Source organism: Linepithema humile, chromosome 4 (genome assembly GCF_040581485.1).
Source record: "Linepithema humile isolate Giens D197 chromosome 4, Lhum_UNIL_v1.0, whole genome shotgun sequence".
NCBI classification, from domain to species: domain Eukaryota; kingdom Metazoa; phylum Arthropoda; class Insecta; order Hymenoptera; family Formicidae; genus Linepithema; species Linepithema humile.
In genome coordinates, this window is record NC_090131.1 from 25834404 (window position 1) to 25851992 (window position 17589).

General features: G+C 29.1%; 3 protein-coding genes, 2 long non-coding RNA genes and 1 pseudogene across 5 annotated transcripts in view; 4 read left to right on the forward strand and 2 right to left on the reverse strand.

Moving 5' to 3' along the window:
• Window positions 1-14403, reverse strand: part of LOC136999592 (uncharacterized) — a 28071-nt gene extending 13668 nt beyond the window's left edge. Inside the window, exons 1-2 of the long non-coding RNA XR_010889911.1 lie at window positions 14162-14403; window positions 13516-13657 (exon numbers count right to left, since the gene is read on the reverse strand). This is a non-coding gene — a long non-coding RNA (uncharacterized lncRNA). The remainder of the gene's footprint in view (window positions 1-13515; window positions 13658-14161) is intronic.
• LOC136999587 (odorant receptor 13a-like) lies at window positions 1591-6312 on the forward strand. The gene is made up of 4 exons (XM_067353953.1): window positions 1591-1728; window positions 2121-2444; window positions 2592-2979; window positions 3928-6312. Exons 1-4 carry the CDS (start codon window positions 1591-1593, stop codon window positions 4266-4268), a joined length of 1191 nt encoding a protein of 396 aa, XP_067210054.1. The 3' UTR covers window positions 4269-6312.
• LOC136999584 (odorant receptor 13a-like) lies at window positions 6678-8909 on the forward strand. Its single transcript, XM_067353945.1, has 4 exons — window positions 6678-6876; window positions 7270-7593; window positions 7742-8129; window positions 8379-8909. The coding sequence occupies exons 1-4, from the start codon at window positions 6739-6741 to the stop codon at window positions 8717-8719; spliced, it is 1191 nt and encodes a 396-aa protein (XP_067210046.1). The 5' UTR covers window positions 6678-6738; the 3' UTR covers window positions 8720-8909.
• On the reverse strand, window positions 8404-10477 carry LOC136999591 (uncharacterized). The gene is made up of 4 exons (XR_010889910.1): window positions 10237-10477; window positions 9550-9792; window positions 8942-9045; window positions 8404-8651 (listed from the first exon to the last, which is right to left on the reverse strand). It is a non-coding gene; the product is annotated as an uncharacterized lncRNA (long non-coding RNA).
• Window positions 9063-12742, forward strand: LOC105672428 (odorant receptor 2a-like). Its single transcript, XM_012367343.2, has 3 exons — window positions 9063-9754; window positions 10118-10799; window positions 12252-12742. The coding sequence occupies exons 1-3, from the start codon at window positions 9620-9622 to the stop codon at window positions 12608-12610; spliced, it is 1176 nt and encodes a 391-aa protein (XP_012222766.2). The 5' UTR covers window positions 9063-9619; the 3' UTR covers window positions 12611-12742.
• Window positions 14370-16948, forward strand: LOC105672429 (odorant receptor 13a-like; annotated as a pseudogene).
• The last annotated feature ends 641 nt before the right edge of the window (window positions 16949-17589 follow it).

Here is a 17589-nt window from a genome sequence, read left to right on the forward strand (position 1 = left end):
TCTCAATTAAAATTTTATCTCTTATTTATAATAATTTGTAATACTTGAATATTCTCTCTTTCTACATGTTTTAATTATCAAAAATTAAATTGAAATTAGAAACGTTAAGTTTTATAATAAAAATTATATATAAAATATATTTTTAAAATACATTGTTAACAGTAAAAAAAAAATTAATTTTTTAAAAATTACAAGAAGAAAATTTCTTTTGTCAAAAACAATTTAACTTAAAATTTATCTCTTAAAATAAAAATAAAAGATTATCTTTAGTCAAAAATGATTAATTTTTAAAATAATTTTTGAAACTTTTTTTATATATTTTAAATTAAAAGTTATTATTGTTGCAGTTAATGCAAATAATTATTGTACCAGAAGTAAACTTTGAATGAAACGTTTAATCGTTGTTATACAATTAAGAACTAGTTTATTTCATTAGCCCTTTTTATTCTTTGCTTTTAATCTGTTGAATTTCGAAATTATTTTATTTTTACATTAATAAAAAAAACAGTAAAAAAAGCCAGATTTTTTTCATTTAATTTATCTCAGTTTAGTTGCGGGGTTAATTGAGATTCTTGGCCTAACTAGTCCCATACTGGTGTCGACTGAAATATTACTTTATAACTGAAAACTTTAAATATGCAGTAGTAATTTGACTATTAAGGTTAAAAACTACACTAATTATTTGTGTAAGAAAACATACCTGGTTTTTATTAGTTACGTTAACTATTACGTAGACCAAGAAAGAACAGTCATGTAACAATTTTACTTTTGTTGCATAAAAATTCAAAGCAAATTAATTGTTTCGACGATATATTTATATAGCACAACGCGATACGAATTTCCGTACACCAGAATGAAGGATTTCATACATATTATGATGCGAACAAGAATTCCTCTTCAGCTTACTGTTAGGAAATTTATTTTATAACAAGAAAAACCACGACAGACATTCTAAAAACCATCATAACATGCAAATTGTTTTTACAGATAACATGGAAGAATAATCTAATTATTTTATTGCACTTGTTCACTTATTGTATTACAACATTTGTAAATATAAAATAGAATATAAATTATATTTTAGTACATTACAGTTCACCATTTTTTAACCGTTATACTTGAATTTTACTGTTATGTGAAACCTTTTTTTAGACATGTTATCAATATCTCTATATATTAGTATCGAAACTTATTGCAAACATAAGCTGAAAATAAAGCTAAAAAAATTTCTTTTTTTTTTCTTACAATATAATGACGCGATCAATATTTCTAACAAACGCTATAAGTCCAGTGAACAATGTTGTTATTTCGTTCGTAATCATTTATGAGTTTCGGTGAATTACGAAACTATCGCAGACCATAGAAAATTGTGCGCATTATAAAAAATAATGCACAAATGTACAATTTTGCAAGAATGTATGGTTATACAAATTTGATCTATCATTTATCTTACTGCCATAAAGGCCGATCGATCAACAAGTAATAGCATCGAGAACAGTAATTCCTTTCGAAGCCGTACATTCTATAGATCGAGTTATATTCTGTCACACATGACTACAATTTTTTTGAGAGACAAACTAGCCTATCACCATGAAGACAGATTGGAACAGTGGTATGGAATATGGTTTTTTGGAATTAAGGATGATGATGTGGATACTCGGTATATGGCCTTTACAGAAGAATAATTTGGCTTGCACATTTCGTTGTCTTATGATATTGATAATAGAGGTAAGAAAACATAGTTTTAAAAAATAATGCTTATTTTCCTATTTTAAATGTAAATAGCAAATTATGATAAAATTAAGAAAATATTTATATTTAAAATTAAAAAAAAAATTAGTATAATAATAGTTCAAACTAGAATAACTCACCCAATTTTCTTACTGCTACTTTTTTGTTTTTGGAATTTGAAAAATCATTTTGTCATTATTTTTTTCTTTAAAAAATTAATAAATAAATTTTATTAAAGATTTATATTGTAAGATTTTTACTTCTAATTTAAATCAAGTTTTTGTGCAAATTTTATTTTCAAATAAAATCCTATATTTTTATTATTCAGAATTTTATACTACTTAATTCAACATATTCACTTATAAAGCAGAGCCTTTGCTATCGTATAGTCTCTCACAATAATCATCGTGCTGATAGAATCTTACCAAAATTGTGGAAATGCCAAAGATTCTCTGGAAATGTTTCTTTTCTTGGAAGCCGGTTTACACGCGCTGATAAATGTTATTTTCTCGCGTTTTTATATGAAAAAATTTGCCATAAATGTAAATTCTGCTATTGACGATTGGTCCTCTTCGTTGATAAAGAAAAATACTAACGTAATAATGGCAAGGTACGCACGAATCAGTCGAGTAATCGTCGTATTCCAATCAGTGTTTGCGTTTGTAGCCATTTTGATATACTACTTCTTCATTATCACGGCAAATAAACAACAGGTACTGTCAAGATCTTTTTTACTATATTTTTATATATGTCACACATTTTGAACAATTTGATATTTTTGATTTGTGTCACTTTTCTTGCAAATGTGCGATATTATTAAGTCTATTATAATAAGTATTATAATATTTTATTTTTGATAGGTTGTAATTATTGGTAACAACACCGTAATTTTGTGGAGTTTCGTGATTCCAATGACATGTTTCTTTAGCGGGGTTTCATATTCCATGTATAAACTACTTCTTATTATGCAGTTATTACAGTTGTTTATACTTTTTATATCGGAGTGCGCAGTTGATAGCTTTTTCTTTGCTCTTACTATGCACCTCTGCGGTCAACTAGAGCTCTTAAAAATTCGTTTCAATAAACTCGGAAAAAAAATAAACGAAAAAAATTATTATCAAAATAACTTGAGATCTTGGATCAAAAGACATTATGAACTAATAGCACTGGCTAAAAATATTGAAGACTCCTTCAACATCAATCTTTTGATTCGTATACTAATAATTACTTTCACAATTGCGATATCAGGTATATATATATTTAATTGTTTTAATTGATCATTTTTTTGTCCCATTGTTGTTTTAATACAATAAAAAAAAACATTGTACAATACGAGGGTTGTCTGAAAAGTTTTAAGCCTCAATACGAAGATGACTCGTATGACTCGTCAAAACCATTTTGGTATTACAATCGTACATGCTTTGAAAGATAACTGTGAAAATTGTAAACATTTTGTACACTCAGCTATTGTTTGGTGGTTATTTTTGCCAGTTGATGTCAATATTTTCGTAAAAATGGAAAAAAACGAATATCGTGCCGTAATTAAATTTTTGCATTTGAAAGGCAATATGCTTACGGAATTTAAACACATCGGGCGGTATTCATAGTCCGTTCTTATATTCAAAATTGTCTTAAGCACGGACTTATATTCGCTCTCTTCGTCACACATAGATTGTGTCTGACGAAGAGAGCGAATATAAGTTCGTGCTTAAGACGATCTTGAATATAAGAACGGACTATGAATACCGCCCATCGTCTAACTCGGCTTTAATTTTCGTAGGCGTATTGCTTTTCAAATGCAAGAATTTAATTACGGCACGATATTCGTTTCTCTCCCATTTTTACGAAAATACTGACATCGACTGCCACAAATGACCGTCAAACAATAACTGGGCGTACAAAATGTTTACAATTTTCACAGTTATCTTTCAAAGCATGTACGATTGTAATACCGAAATGGTTTTGACGAGTAATGCCATCTTCGTATTAAGGCTCAAAACTTTTCAGACGACCTTCGTATATTAAAATATAGAATTAAAATTTCCATATATCAAATTTACAGAATTTTTTTATAAAATAATAATATCAAAGTAAACGAGTGTCATATTAAACACTGACAAGAAATATATGTATATTTAATTGTATTTAATATTATATATATTAAGTGAATTTAAAGAAACACACAGCTTTTTTCAGGAATTCGTAGTCTAGTGTCTTTTAAACATCAAAATTATACTGATGTGATAAAAAGTATAATGTTTATCCAGTACTATACTATACAATCTTTCCTGTTTACATACGCCGGCGATGCTTTGCAGAATCAAAGCGAATCGATCGTTTCGGCGATATATAATACAACGTGGCACGAATTGCCGTACAGCGCAGTGAAGGATTTAATACTTATTATGATGCGAACGAAGATTCCTCTTCAGTTTACTGCTGGGAAATTTTTTTATGTAACAAGGAGAACTACGACAGACATCCTTAAAACTGCGTTAACATACATATCGTTCTTACAGGTGACAATGGAAGTATAATCAAATTATTTTATAATTGTTTGTTTATTTATAGTGTTACAGCATTTGCTGATATGAAATAAAATATAATTATATTTTATACATTACAGAGTTTACCATTCTTTAACCGTCATGCTAGTATTTTACTGTTATTTTGAATGTTGATAAAATTACAAAATAAACATTAAATTTTCAGAGCGCATACTTTATTTTTTACATAAATATAACACAATTTTAATTATTTATATTCAATTTTTTTTTATTAATGAAATATTAAGTGATTTAACATATTTTAATGAAAGAGAATTGTAAATTATATGTAGAATGACAGTAAATTAATTGATAATTTATAATACATAAACAATTAATAATAAATAGCATTTACATAATTCACAAATTTATATTATTTACGAGTTGCTTAATATATATTTAAAAGTATGCAGTTGTAATTATTAAATAATTTTTTTTAGTAAAATTACTATTTTAATCTTATTCTTTATAAAAAATTAATGAAATAATAAATATTTCAGTTAATTTGTGCAAATTAGATGTTCACAAATTTAATTTTATATTTATTATTGTATTTTTTACTTTTATTATGAATTAAAAAGCATAAATTTCTCTCTTACTTACATTTTGGAAATACTTACATTTCGAAATTTAGGTCAATTTTGACAGTGCTGTTTTCACAAATATAGTATACCATTGTGTTGTCAAATACTGTACCAATATATGGAACTGACATGCACATCTGTGTCACCTTGTGTCATCTATATAAGAAATATAAATTTAAGTCAATTCTATCTATATAGTTACCATAAATTCAAAATATTGCAAATTTTTACTGTAAGCTAAAACACATTTATGATACGTGGATGTTAGACTTTCACAATAATATGTATGCATAAGTAAAGTAGAGCGGGGCTAATTGGACAACTTTTTATTAAAACTATTATAAATCTTCATATAATTGTAATAGACTAATGAGCATTGCTTTAAAACGTTGCATGTTTATCTAGCTCAATAATTAAGCACTCATAAATCCTTAATGTATTTTGTAAATAAAAAAAATTTGTTTTGAATACAGAAAATCAGAGCGGCTCAATGTATTTCACTCATGGAGCATGTTGAACTTAAAATTCATCTCTTAAAATAAGAATAAAAGATTATTTTCAGTAAAAAAATGATTAATTTTTGAAATAATCTTTAAAACCTTTTTATATATTTTAAATTAAAAGTTATTATTGTTGCAGTTAATGCAAATAATTATTGTACTAGAAGTAAACTTTGAATGAAACGTTTAATCGTTGTTATACAATTAAGAACTAGTTTATCTCATTAGCCCTTTTTATTCTTTGCTTTCAATCTGTTGAATTTCGAAATTATTTTATTTTTACATTAATAAAAAAAACAGTAAAAAAAGCCAGATTTTTCATTTAATTTATCTCAGTTTAGTTGCGGGGTTAATTGAGATTCTTGGCCTAACTAGTCTTATACTGTTGTCGGCTGAAATATTACTTTATAACTGAAAACCATAAATATGCAATAGTAATTTGACTATTAAGGTTAAAACTACACTAATGACTTATGTAAAAAGACATACCTGGTTTTTATTAGTTTCGTTAACTATTACGTAAACAAAAAAAAAAAACAGTCATGAAACAGTTTTACTTTTGGTGCATAAAAACTGAAAACAAATCAATCGTTTCGACGATATATGTATAGCACAACGTGGCACGAATTGCCGTACACCAGAATAAAGGATTTCATACATATTATGATGCAAACGAGAATTCCTCTTTAGCTTACTGCTAGGAAATTTTTTTATATAACAAGAAGAACTACGACAAACATTTTAAAAACCGTCATAACATACATATCGTTTTTACAGATGACAATGGAAAAATAATCTAATTATTTTATTGCATTTGTTCACTTATTGTATTACAATATTTGTAGATATAAAATAGAATATAAATTATATTTCAGTACATTACAGTTTACTATTCCTTAACCGTTATACTTGAATTTTACTGTTATGTGAAACTTTTTTTTAGACATGTTATCAATATCTCTATATAGTATCGAAACTTATTGCAAACATAAGCTGAAAATAAAACTAAAAAAGTTTCTTTTTTTTTCTTACAATATAATGAGGCGATCAATATTTCTAACAGACGCTATAAGTCCAGTGAACAATGTTGTTATTTCGTTCGTAATCATTTAAGAGTTTCGGTGAATTACGAAACTATCGCAAACCATAGAAAATTGTGCGCATTATAAAAAAGAATACATAAATGTACAATTTTGCAAGAATGTATGGTTACGCAAATTTGTTCAATCATTTATCTTACTGCCATAAAGACCGATCGATCAACAAGTAATAGCATCGAGAACAGTAATTCCTTTCGAAGCCGTACATTCTATAGATCGAGTTATATTCAGTCACGCATGACTACAATTTTTTTGAGAGACAAACTAGCGTATCTTCATGAAGTCAGATTGGAACAGTGGTATGGAATATGGTTTTTCGGAATTAAGGAAGATGATGTGGATACTCGGTATATGGCCTTTACAGAAGAATGATTTGGTCTGCACATTTCGTTATCTTATGATATTGATATTAGAGGTAAGAGAACATAGTTTAAAAAAATAATACTTAATTTTATATTTTAAATGTAAATAGTAAATTATGGTAAAATTAAGAACATATTTATATTTAAAATTAAAAAAAAAATTCGTATAATAATTGTCCAAACTAGAACATCTCGGCCAATTTTTTTACTGCTACCTTTACGTTTTTGGAACTTGAGAAATCATCTTTGTCATCAATTCTTTCTTTAAAAAATTAATAAATAAATTTTATTAAAGATTTATATTGTAAGATTTTTACTTCTAATTTAAATCAAGTTTTTGTGCAAATTTTATTTTCAAATAAAGTCCTATATTTTTATTATTCAGAATTTTATACTATCTAATTCAACATATTCACTTATAAAGCAGAGCCTTTGCTATCATATAGTCTCTCACAATAATCGTCATGCTGATAGAATCTTACCAAAATTGTGGAAATGCCAAAGATTCTTTGGAGATGTTTCTTTTCATGGAAGCCAGTTTTCACGCGCTGATAAATGTTATTTCCTCGCGTTTTTATATGAAAAAAATTGCCAAAAATGTGAATTCTGCTGTTGACGATTGGTCCTTTTCGTTGATAAAGAAAAATACTAACGTAATAATGGCAAGGTACGCACGAATCGGTCGAGTAATCGTCGTATTCCAACCAGTGTTTGCGCTTGTAGCCACTTTGATATACTACTTCTCCATTATCACGGCAAATAAACAACAGGTACTGTCAAGATCTTTTTTACTATATTTTTATATATATCACACATCCTGAACAATTTGATATTTTTGATTTGTGTCATTTTTCTTGCAAATGTGCGATATTATTAATTCTATTATAATAAGTATTATAATATTCTATTTTTTGATAGGTTGTAATTATTGGTAACAACACCGTAATTTTGTGGAATTTTATCCTTCCAGCAACATGTTTCTTTAGCGGGATTTCATATTCCATGTATAAACTACTTCTTATTATTCAGTTATTACAGTTGTTCATACTTTTCATATCGGAGTGCGCGATTGATAGCTTTTTCTTTGCTATTACTATGCACCTTTGCGGTCAACTAGAGCTTTTGAGAATTCATTTTAATAAACTTGGAAAAAAAATAAATGAAAAGAATCATTATCGAAATAACTTAAGATCTTGGATCAAAAGGCATTACGAACTTATAGCATTGGCTAAAAATATTGAAGACTCCTTCAATATCATTATTTTGATTCGTATGCTAATAATTACTTTTACAGTTGCGATATCAGGTATATATATATATTTAATTGTTTTAATTGACCATTTTCTTGTCCCATTGTAGTTTTAATGTAATAAAAAAAACATTATACAATATATTAAAATTTCCATATTTCAAATTTACAGAATTTTTCTATAAAATAATAATATCAAAGTAAACAAGTGTCATATTAAACACTGACAAGAAATATATGTATATTTAATTGTATTTAATATTATATATATTAAGTGAATTTAAAGAAACACACAGTTTTTTTCAGGAATTCGTTGTCTAGTGTCTTTTAAACATCAAAATTATACTGATGTGATAAAAAGTATAATGTTTATCCAGTACTATACTATACAATCTTTCCTGTTTACACACGCCGGCGATACTTTGCAGAATCAAAGCGAATCGATCGTTTCGGCGATATATAACACAACGTGGCACGAATTGCCGTACACCGCAGTGAAGGATTTGATACTTATTATGATGCGAACGAAGATTCCTCTTCAGCTCACTGCTGGGAAATTTTTTTTTATAACAAGGAGAACTACAACAGACATTTTAAAAACTGCCGTAGCATACATATCGTTCTTACAGGTGACAATGGAAGTATAATCAGATTATTTTATAATTGTTTGTTTACTTATAGTGTTACAGCATTTGCTGATATAGAATAGAATATAATTATATTTTATACGTCACAGAGTTTACTATTCTTTATCTTTTTTGCTTGTATTTTACTGTTATTTTAAATGTTGATAAAATTACGAAATAAACAATTAATTATTAGAATATATTAAAAAGCATAAATCTTACTTACATTTTGGAGATACTTACATTTTGGAATTTAAGTCAATTTTGACAGAGCTGTTTTCACAAATATAGTATACTACTGTGTTGTCAAATACTGTAGCAACACATGGAACTGACATGCACTTCATCTATATAAAGAAATATAAATTTAATTCAATTCGACTATCTATATAGTTTACTATATATTTCAAAATGTCGCAAACTTTTACTGGAAGCTGTAATACATTTACGATACGTGGACGTTAAACTTTCATGATAATGTGTATTCGTAAGTACATATTATTTGAAAGAATATCAAACAACAGTGTATACTCCGCGCTTCTTGACAAATTGCACGGGTCGCGAATTCCGCGTACAATATTTTTTATGCATGTTAAACAATTTGAGGGATATTGGAAAATTGTAAAGGAATGATACAATGATCGAGCAATTTGCCGACCTACTCGGCGGGATCTTTAAACATTTATACATCTCAATGCGCGAATAATGCCGCCACCTATTCTCGAGGATCAATAGTTCTAGGATGTGAGAGACAGTTAGAATAGATGACGAAGAGACACTATAAGTGCCAGCGCCGTAGTGATATCAGCGTGGTGAATCGGTTAATGAAGGGAATATTAATGCTTAATTACCTTGCTATGCGCTATTAAAGATGCATATCTACGTGATCTGTCTGAAATCACTGCATGGTGCGCTTCGAGGATGGTCTTTTGGAATAAGGATGCTGCTTACGCGCTGTCGAGTTGCAAAATTTTGGCATGGCCTGTAGGAGCGTGGCCGATTGAGGATGACACTTTTTATTCAAGAATACGTTGGCTATTTGCGATTATAAGCGAGGTAAGGAAATCGGCAGAAAGTATTTATTCTTGGTAAACCTGATCATATATTGCTTATTAAAAATAAAAAAATTGGTGTATTAATATAATATTATTTAATGCAGCGCGATTAATGCAATAGTTAATTGTAATAGATCTTTATAACCTTTTAATTATTATTATACAAATTTAGATATTTTAAAAAATGTATAAAAATATTTATGTTACTTGTACTTTATTTTACGAGAATTTAGATAATTTTTAATGTATTATAAGATATAAAAACTGAGAAAAAAAAAATATTTTGTCAACTTTCTTAGTTTGCAAGTACGAAGATCAAAGGGGGATAAATACACCGATCTATCAGAATAATCAATTATTTCAGATTTTGCTGGTGACAACACTCGTAATGGACGTGTATCTCGCTTGCAAGAACACCACCGAGGATCCGATTGATACATATGTGGTGCTCGCAAGCGCGATATTAGTAATTGTCAAACTCACTCTGCTGCGCTTGCAACGATCCACACTCTCGATCAACATTTACTCTGCTGTCCAGGATTGGTACAGCGTGAAGAATGTGAAATCGCGCGATATCATGATCTATCATGCTCGCACGGCGAGAATAATCTCATTATCATTGTTTTATTCCGGATTCTTCGCCTTTATGCTTTACATGTTGAAGCTCTTGCCGTTCGTAAACGGGACCAATGAAAGGGTGTTTTATCTTCCGACATCCTGCCTCTTCAAGTCGGTTTCCAATCTGCAATATGTTCTCATTACGTTCTATCAGGTAGTTCAATTGCTCATCACGTACGCTGGAAATTGCTGTACGGAAGGGATTTTTGTCGGTATCACGATGCATCTGTGCGGGCAGCTTGAACTTCTAATGATCGACTTTCGGCAGATTGATCAGCACAAGAAAGAGTGCGAAAGAGGCAGTATTTTTAAAGAACTCGTCGTTAGGCATCGACAATTGTTAAGACTTACAGAGACCATCGAAGATTCCTATAATATGATAATTTTGACTCAAACTCTCACCAGTGCCATTTTGATATGTATAACAGGTAAGTTTACAAGCTTTTTTATAATTATTTTTATGCATGAAGAAGCTTATGATATTCAAAAAGACATTTAATTATTCTTCCAAAAATGTAAAATATATTTAACATTTAATGGAAAAATACTCGGCGCTGCTAGATTAAACATGTTAATTATTTGTATTATTATGTGAAATAATCTGTTATGTTAATTATTTAGTGCAGTTGAATATTATATGTATGAATGTTGAATATTAAATGTATAATTAACACATATTGTTAAATCACGTTAATAATATTACACGATTATGTAATATTAAAATAAAATAATTTTTATCCATTTTTTTGTATTTTAGAATATTTTGAAATCTAGCCGCATCAAGTCTTTTTCCATTAAATATTAAATATATTTTGCATTAAATGGAAAAATTAAATTTTATGTATACAATTTTTTATTTTTAGTTAGCGCCAGTTTTTTTATATCTATCACATCTTTTGTAGAACTACATTAAAACAATGCTGTTTTGCGTGCGTATAATAATATTTCGACAAGCACGTGTACTAGTCTTTTCTTACCTTTTTTTTACATACATACATAATTGTCGTACTTTATTTTAATAAAACTTGCATTCTACTCTACTCAAGCAGTATTTTAAATTACTCAAATTGCGATAATAGATATGCAAAATCATTTACGTGAATCATCACGCTTTGTCTTAATAAAACCTTTCATCTATTCTATTTTATTGGCATTCTTAAAAAAATAGCGCATATCTCTCTTTCTTTCTCTCTCTGTCGGACCACTCGAGACGTTCCACTATCCTTTCATTTCTTAATCTAAACAGGAACTTTTTTCATTTTACTATTGACAAAATGAAGTGTTTTGAATCACTTGACCACACTCCACTATCCTTTCTCTTCGCATTTAATCATTGTGTATAGATACACGGTCGGCTTCGCTGCGCATATACATGGCGCAAAACTCGACCGTGTCTCTTGATAACTTCATTATTTCACTGAGAAAGACAGAAACAAAAGAGGATATATGCCGGTGATTATGAAAGTAGACTAAATAAAAAATTTCGATTTTTTATTTTGAGATATTTCGATTTTGTAGATCGATATGACACAAAATAAGTGATAAAATCAATTTTTTTTAATTTTTGACTCAGTCCACTTTTATAATCACCGGCACATATGCCGAAGCACAATTTATAGATTAAATGTAATAATTATGTATTCTCCTTCTTTATATATGCTTATCGTCATTAGAACAAGCTGCGACGGCGTGAATGATTGCGGATGGACAATAAATGATTTCTGCGCACGCTGAACTTGGATCAGCTTGCTCTAAATAATATTCTTACAAACATAAAATTTTCTGCATTCTATTTTACTTGTTAGCAAGCGTAGCGGAGTAGCAGTTAGTTAAATTAATAATGAAAAAACTAATCTAACAATAAAATTTACTGATTTAAGGTTTCGGGCTCATCGAATCTTTGTATATTCACGACACAATTATGATGGTGAAGAGCATTGTAATAATGATCGTCATGTTGCTACAATCTTTCCTGTATTCATACGCGGGCGATAATTTGAGAGATCAAAGCGAGGCCCTGTCCTTTGCCCTTTATGATAGCAACTGGTGCGATTTTTCGCCCAATGACATAAGAGATCTGGCGTTTATTATGTTAAAAACTAACATATCTATTCGTCTAACAGCCGGAAAATTCTTCTACGTAACACGTGCCACCTTCACGGATATCTTGAAGACGGCAGTATCTTACTTGTCTGCTTTACGCGTTATGATTGAAAAACAAGAAACAAATAGTCATTAAAAAATATTTTTCTAATGTCATCAATTATTAAAAAAAAAGAACACCTATAAAAATTGCATATCTGTCATATATAATCCTTTATTAGTCTCTTTATTTTAATAATTAACAACAAAATAAAAGAAAACATTGAATCATTTACTACTGTTATATATTTGTATATTTTTTGACACATTAAATTTATGTTGTAGAAATATTATCGAAATCGTCAAGTTGAACAAAACTACAATCAATGCGTTCATATATAGTGAGCAAAATATATAAAATACTTCCTACTAGATTATATGCAAGACAAAGAAACAGTCGCTCAACAAACAATAATATGAAAATTGTAATTATGTCAATTATTACTGGATAGTTGTGCGTAAACTGCCACAAACTGCATAAAAAATAAAGCATAGACATTCCGCCGATATATCGCGTATCGTCAGCTATTGGCATCAGTTACAATTATTATATCGATGGCGAGTAAACGATGAGAGGATAATCATTGATATTAAATATAAATATAAGTACGACAATTTTTATGTTCACATTACTTTGCGCTAAAACTTTAGTATCCGGAACGACAATCAGTTTGGTAAAAATTCAATGTTACATATAAAAAATGTCGGATACATGTCATTTTTGCATCAAGTATTGAAGATTTATTAATATTTAAACAGTAATTTCTATCAAAATAAAGATTTTTTTTCTAAATGTGTGTTTTTAAAATTCTATGTAAAAAAATGCATTATTCATACATATCAACAGAATATATTAGTGATTTTTTCTTCTGTGGAATTATATTATGGATTGCACTAATGCAAGAGATAAACATGAAATTTCTTACTTTAACTTGTTGCGGAGCGCTCGGTATGCTAAAGACATGTTATAGTATTTATGCAAGCAACTAAATTGACACTTACGGCTGTGCTGTGAAAAATCTGACAATTGAAAAAGAAGAAGAATGTAGCATCATGCGAAGACACGCTTTTATGGGAAGAATTCTCTGCTGTTCTTTGCTATCTTTTTCTTACGATAATTGTGTGATATATGTGGTAGAGGCTGCTGTAAGGAATAACCAAATTAATATAACGGACGTGAATGTTGCATTTGAGTATTCATTACCATATTATAAAAAGTATTATGACAGTTTTTCAGAATATATAAAAAAATTATAAAAATTTTTTTAAAATAATTAATACTATACAGGATGTTTAAGAGATAATGTCCGCCGTGTACAGGTAGAACGCAGTAAAGTGAACAAAAAAAATTCTTTACCGTTTTGCAATTGTCGCAATAATAATTGAGATATTAATTAACACTTTCGCTACCAGCATCACATTGGAGTGTTTAGACAAACATTATGAAACACCCTATATGTACAGAGTGTCTGGGAAAGATTAGTAATCTTTTCCAGATACCTTGTATAAAACAGTATTATTAAATTATTATATCAAAATTGTAAAAAAATATGTGCAATATACAAAATTATTTATTTATGACGTATTATATGCTTTGGAAAATTCGGTGGTTTTATTTATTCAAAAAATAAAATTAAATCAAACTAACATTTAAACACAAACTTCGTGCTTCTTATTTTTTAACACTATAAGTCCACACTATTTAGTCAAAATAATATTAAATTGTCGAGACGAAGTAAAATGTAGTGCAGTCGGCGAGCGCATAATGAGTGAAATACACGTAGTTTCTCTTACATTGTATTCAGTAAAAAAAAACAAATTTGTTCGAAGGGATATTAACATAAAATATGTGATCACGTAAATTTCTTCGAGGCAATTTGGCATAAAAGTTTAATTTCATACATTTTGTGATAAAATGATAAGTGTATAAAAGTGCATACTGGCTGTAAGTCAGTAAGTCTCAAGCTGAATAAATAATGAATCGAAATGTGCAGACGCTATGTTGTTACTCCGAGCGCATTATCTATTGGCATCAGTTACTATCATTACATCGACCCAATGAAGAGTGCACAGAGAAAAAATGATATCGCGTATGCGATGACACCCTTCAAAATAATATCATGGACCATCGGCGTTTGGCCACTTCAAACTTATAACATCTATTCGATAATGCGATGCGGTTTGGGTATTTGTGGCACGGTATGCATTTCTTCTTTCAGTTTGATGATCAATATCCCGCATTTGTAGATATACTTGGACAGAAAAATTCCTGTTTTGACATTGTTTCAATCTAGACAAAATTTTGTCGTCGTGAATGAGAATCAATTTGGCTAATTTATATATAATTTCGACATTACATATAAGAAACTAACTATATAACGTATTATTTTTTTTCATCAAGTTTCAAGCATTTTTAGTGTCTAAATAATAATATTTATAAAGATATGTTAAATTAAAATAAGGATTTATTTCTTTAAATACTAAATGCTGTGTATCAGAAAATATATCATTTACAACAGAGCCTAATGGTAATCTTGCCTTCTATTGAGCTTTATATGGGCTGCACTAACGCGGAGCAAAATGTAGATTGCCTCATGTTAATTTGTTGCGGAACGCTCGGTGTGCTGAAGACGGTATGGTTTCGCATTTATGCAGGCAACTTAACGAACAATTACAGCTCAGCTCTGTACGATTATCTGACAGTTAAAAACGCAGAAGAGCGTGCCATCATGCGAAAACATGCTTTTATAGGACGATTTCTCCTCTATTTACTGCTGTCTTTCTGCTACGTTAGTTGCATAATATATGGGATAATCCCTTTTCTGGATATTGACAACAATAATCACATTAACGAAACAAATAAGGAAGTTACATTAAAGTATCCAGTGCCATCGAAATGCTGTATGGAGTATTTCAATGCTCCGAAGAAGTTGTACAAAATTTTCTGCCTCATCGAAACTATCGCGCTAATATTAGCGACTACCGCCAATCACGGTAATTTTTATTTGCGTTGTTTGATGTTTTCATGTATCTCCCGTGTATCTTACATGTGACATCACTTGGAAACTACGAAAATTTCAAAAGTAAAATTATATCACTCCATATATCGGTTTTTTTTAAATTAATTTTATTAATGCAGCCTATGTTTGTGTTTATAGTAAACTACATTCCACATAGGACGCGGAAATTCTTGAGATTTCATGGTTCCACTTACAATTAGTTCAAAATGCATTAATGCAACATTGCACAACTGAGTGGTCCTAAAGACTATAAAATCACTCATAAAATATTCTATGCATCGTGCGGCTGCATTGTTCATATTTAGCTATTGTGCAAACTTGCATTAAGGCAGATCAGCTTTAATAAATTTAATAGATGGACTACCAACATGTTTAGCGCACTACTTACCTGAAAAACTTAAACTCCATAACTTCACTTTTGCATTAAGCATTGCACAACGTAAAAAAATATGATAAAATATACAGAAAAGGTATAAACATCGCAAAATTTCAATCTGTAAAAAATAAAAGTCAAAATATATTATTTTACGATTATAAAAATGATACACAAAAATTCTGTCACACATTTTGACGTACGTCTTTTAATTATAGTACTGTATATTAATGTATTTTTTTATAAAGGAAATGACTTGTTGTTTCACAATATTGCATTGCATCTTTGTGGTCAAGTGAAAATTTTGAAAATCAATATCGCCGATTTTGATGTTACAAGCCCGCAAGTATACGATCGTTTCAACGCATTAATTCAAAGGCATAGCTATTTAATAAAAATGGCCCGGGAACTTAGCGATACGATCAGTTTCATTTTACTGATGCAGTTACTTGTCACTAGTGTACTTTTATGTATAATAGGTGAATATTATATTATTTAGAATTTTCTATGTAAAAAATTGCATTAAAAGAATCCATATTAAACATACTAATTTTTTTTTTAGGATTGCAGTTTATTCTAGCGTTGAAAGTCAATGACTTTGTTATGGTATCAAAAAGCACAATGGTGTACTGTAGCTTTCTAACGCAATTTACGCTATACAGTTTCATCGGAGATTACCTGAAATCCGAAATGGAAGAAGTAGCATCTTTATTTTATCAAACAACTTGGTACGATCTTCCTAAAAAATTGAAAAACCGCTTAGTTTTTATTATTATGCGAGCAAAATTTCCCGTAGCGTTACAAGCTGGCAATTTCATCGTAATAAACCTTCCTACTTATATGAATATTATAAAAACATCTGTTTCATATCTTTCTGTACTTCGCGTAATGGTAGAAATTTAAAATATAATATTTATGAAAGAAATTTTATACAATAAAATTATATGAATTAAACCTTGTGTGTAAATAAAAAAAATAAATACAAATATCTTTAAGAATAAAACGTGAAAAATCTTTCACAAAAGACTGTGAATCTTATGATTATAAAACAATATTTTGGATAAATATTCGGAAAGTTTTAATCTAACATAAAATTTGATTAGCTAGGCCACACAAGCGTGCGCCATTTTTTTCTTTTACATAATAATTTACATTTTTACTTTCTTTAAAATATTTCTGCTTTATGTATAATAACAAAGATATAAGCTATTAAACAGCTGTCAAAGTACAAGCTGTCAAATGCAATCGTCTCGATAACGATCGAAAACTGATCGGTAGTAAACAAAATCATCAACGCGAACGTCGCGATGATAACTGCTCGATGACACGTAATAACGCGAATCGACCAATGAGCAATGCTGGAAAGAGGCCTCAAAAGTAAATAATATGCCTCTTTTAAGGTAGGATAAGTAAAATAATATTTTACATGGAGTTTTGTGTGTGTGTAAAATTTTGTAGAAAAATGTATTACATAAATCGATTATTTACTTAAATTAAATCTTACACCAAAAAATTCACAGAATTACTTACCTGTAATATATAATTTTTACTATTACATTCTACTATTTTGTGTTAGTTCTCTATCTTCTAGTAAATATATTTCATTTGGATCTCCAGCATATTTTTTTATCGCGATCTCCGATACAAAAACTTTGCAGTAAAATTTCTCAACAGAATTATTCA

Excerpts from the sequence above, each read along its gene's own strand:
- LOC136999587 (XM_067353953.1), top strand. The coding sequence starts at position 1,591 with ATGAAGACAGATTGGAACAGTGGTATGGAATATGGTTTTTTGGAATTA. Across the intron at positions 2,445-2,591 it reads TCACGGCAAATAAACAACAG|GTTGTAATTATTGGTAACAA; the intron begins GTACTGTCAAGA and ends TATTTTTGATAG. Across the intron at positions 2,980-3,927 it reads TTTCACAATTGCGATATCAG|GAATTCGTAGTCTAGTGTCT; the intron begins GTATATATATAT and ends AGCTTTTTTCAG.
- LOC136999584 (XM_067353945.1), top strand. The coding sequence starts at position 6,739 with ATGAAGTCAGATTGGAACAGTGGTATGGAATATGGTTTTTCGGAATTA. Across the intron at positions 6,877-7,269 it reads TTATGATATTGATATTAGAG|TCTCTCACAATAATCGTCAT; the intron begins GTAAGAGAACAT and ends GCTATCATATAG. Across the intron at positions 8,130-8,378 it reads TTTTACAGTTGCGATATCAG|GAATTCGTTGTCTAGTGTCT; the intron begins GTATATATATAT and ends AGTTTTTTTCAG.
- LOC105672428 (XM_012367343.2), top strand. The coding sequence starts at position 9,620 with ATGGTCTTTTGGAATAAGGATGCTGCTTACGCGCTGTCGAGTTGCAAA. Across the intron at positions 9,755-10,117 it reads TATTTGCGATTATAAGCGAG|ATTTTGCTGGTGACAACACT; the intron begins GTAAGGAAATCG and ends CAATTATTTCAG. Across the intron at positions 10,800-12,251 it reads CATTTTGATATGTATAACAG|GTTTCGGGCTCATCGAATCT; the intron begins GTAAGTTTACAA and ends TACTGATTTAAG.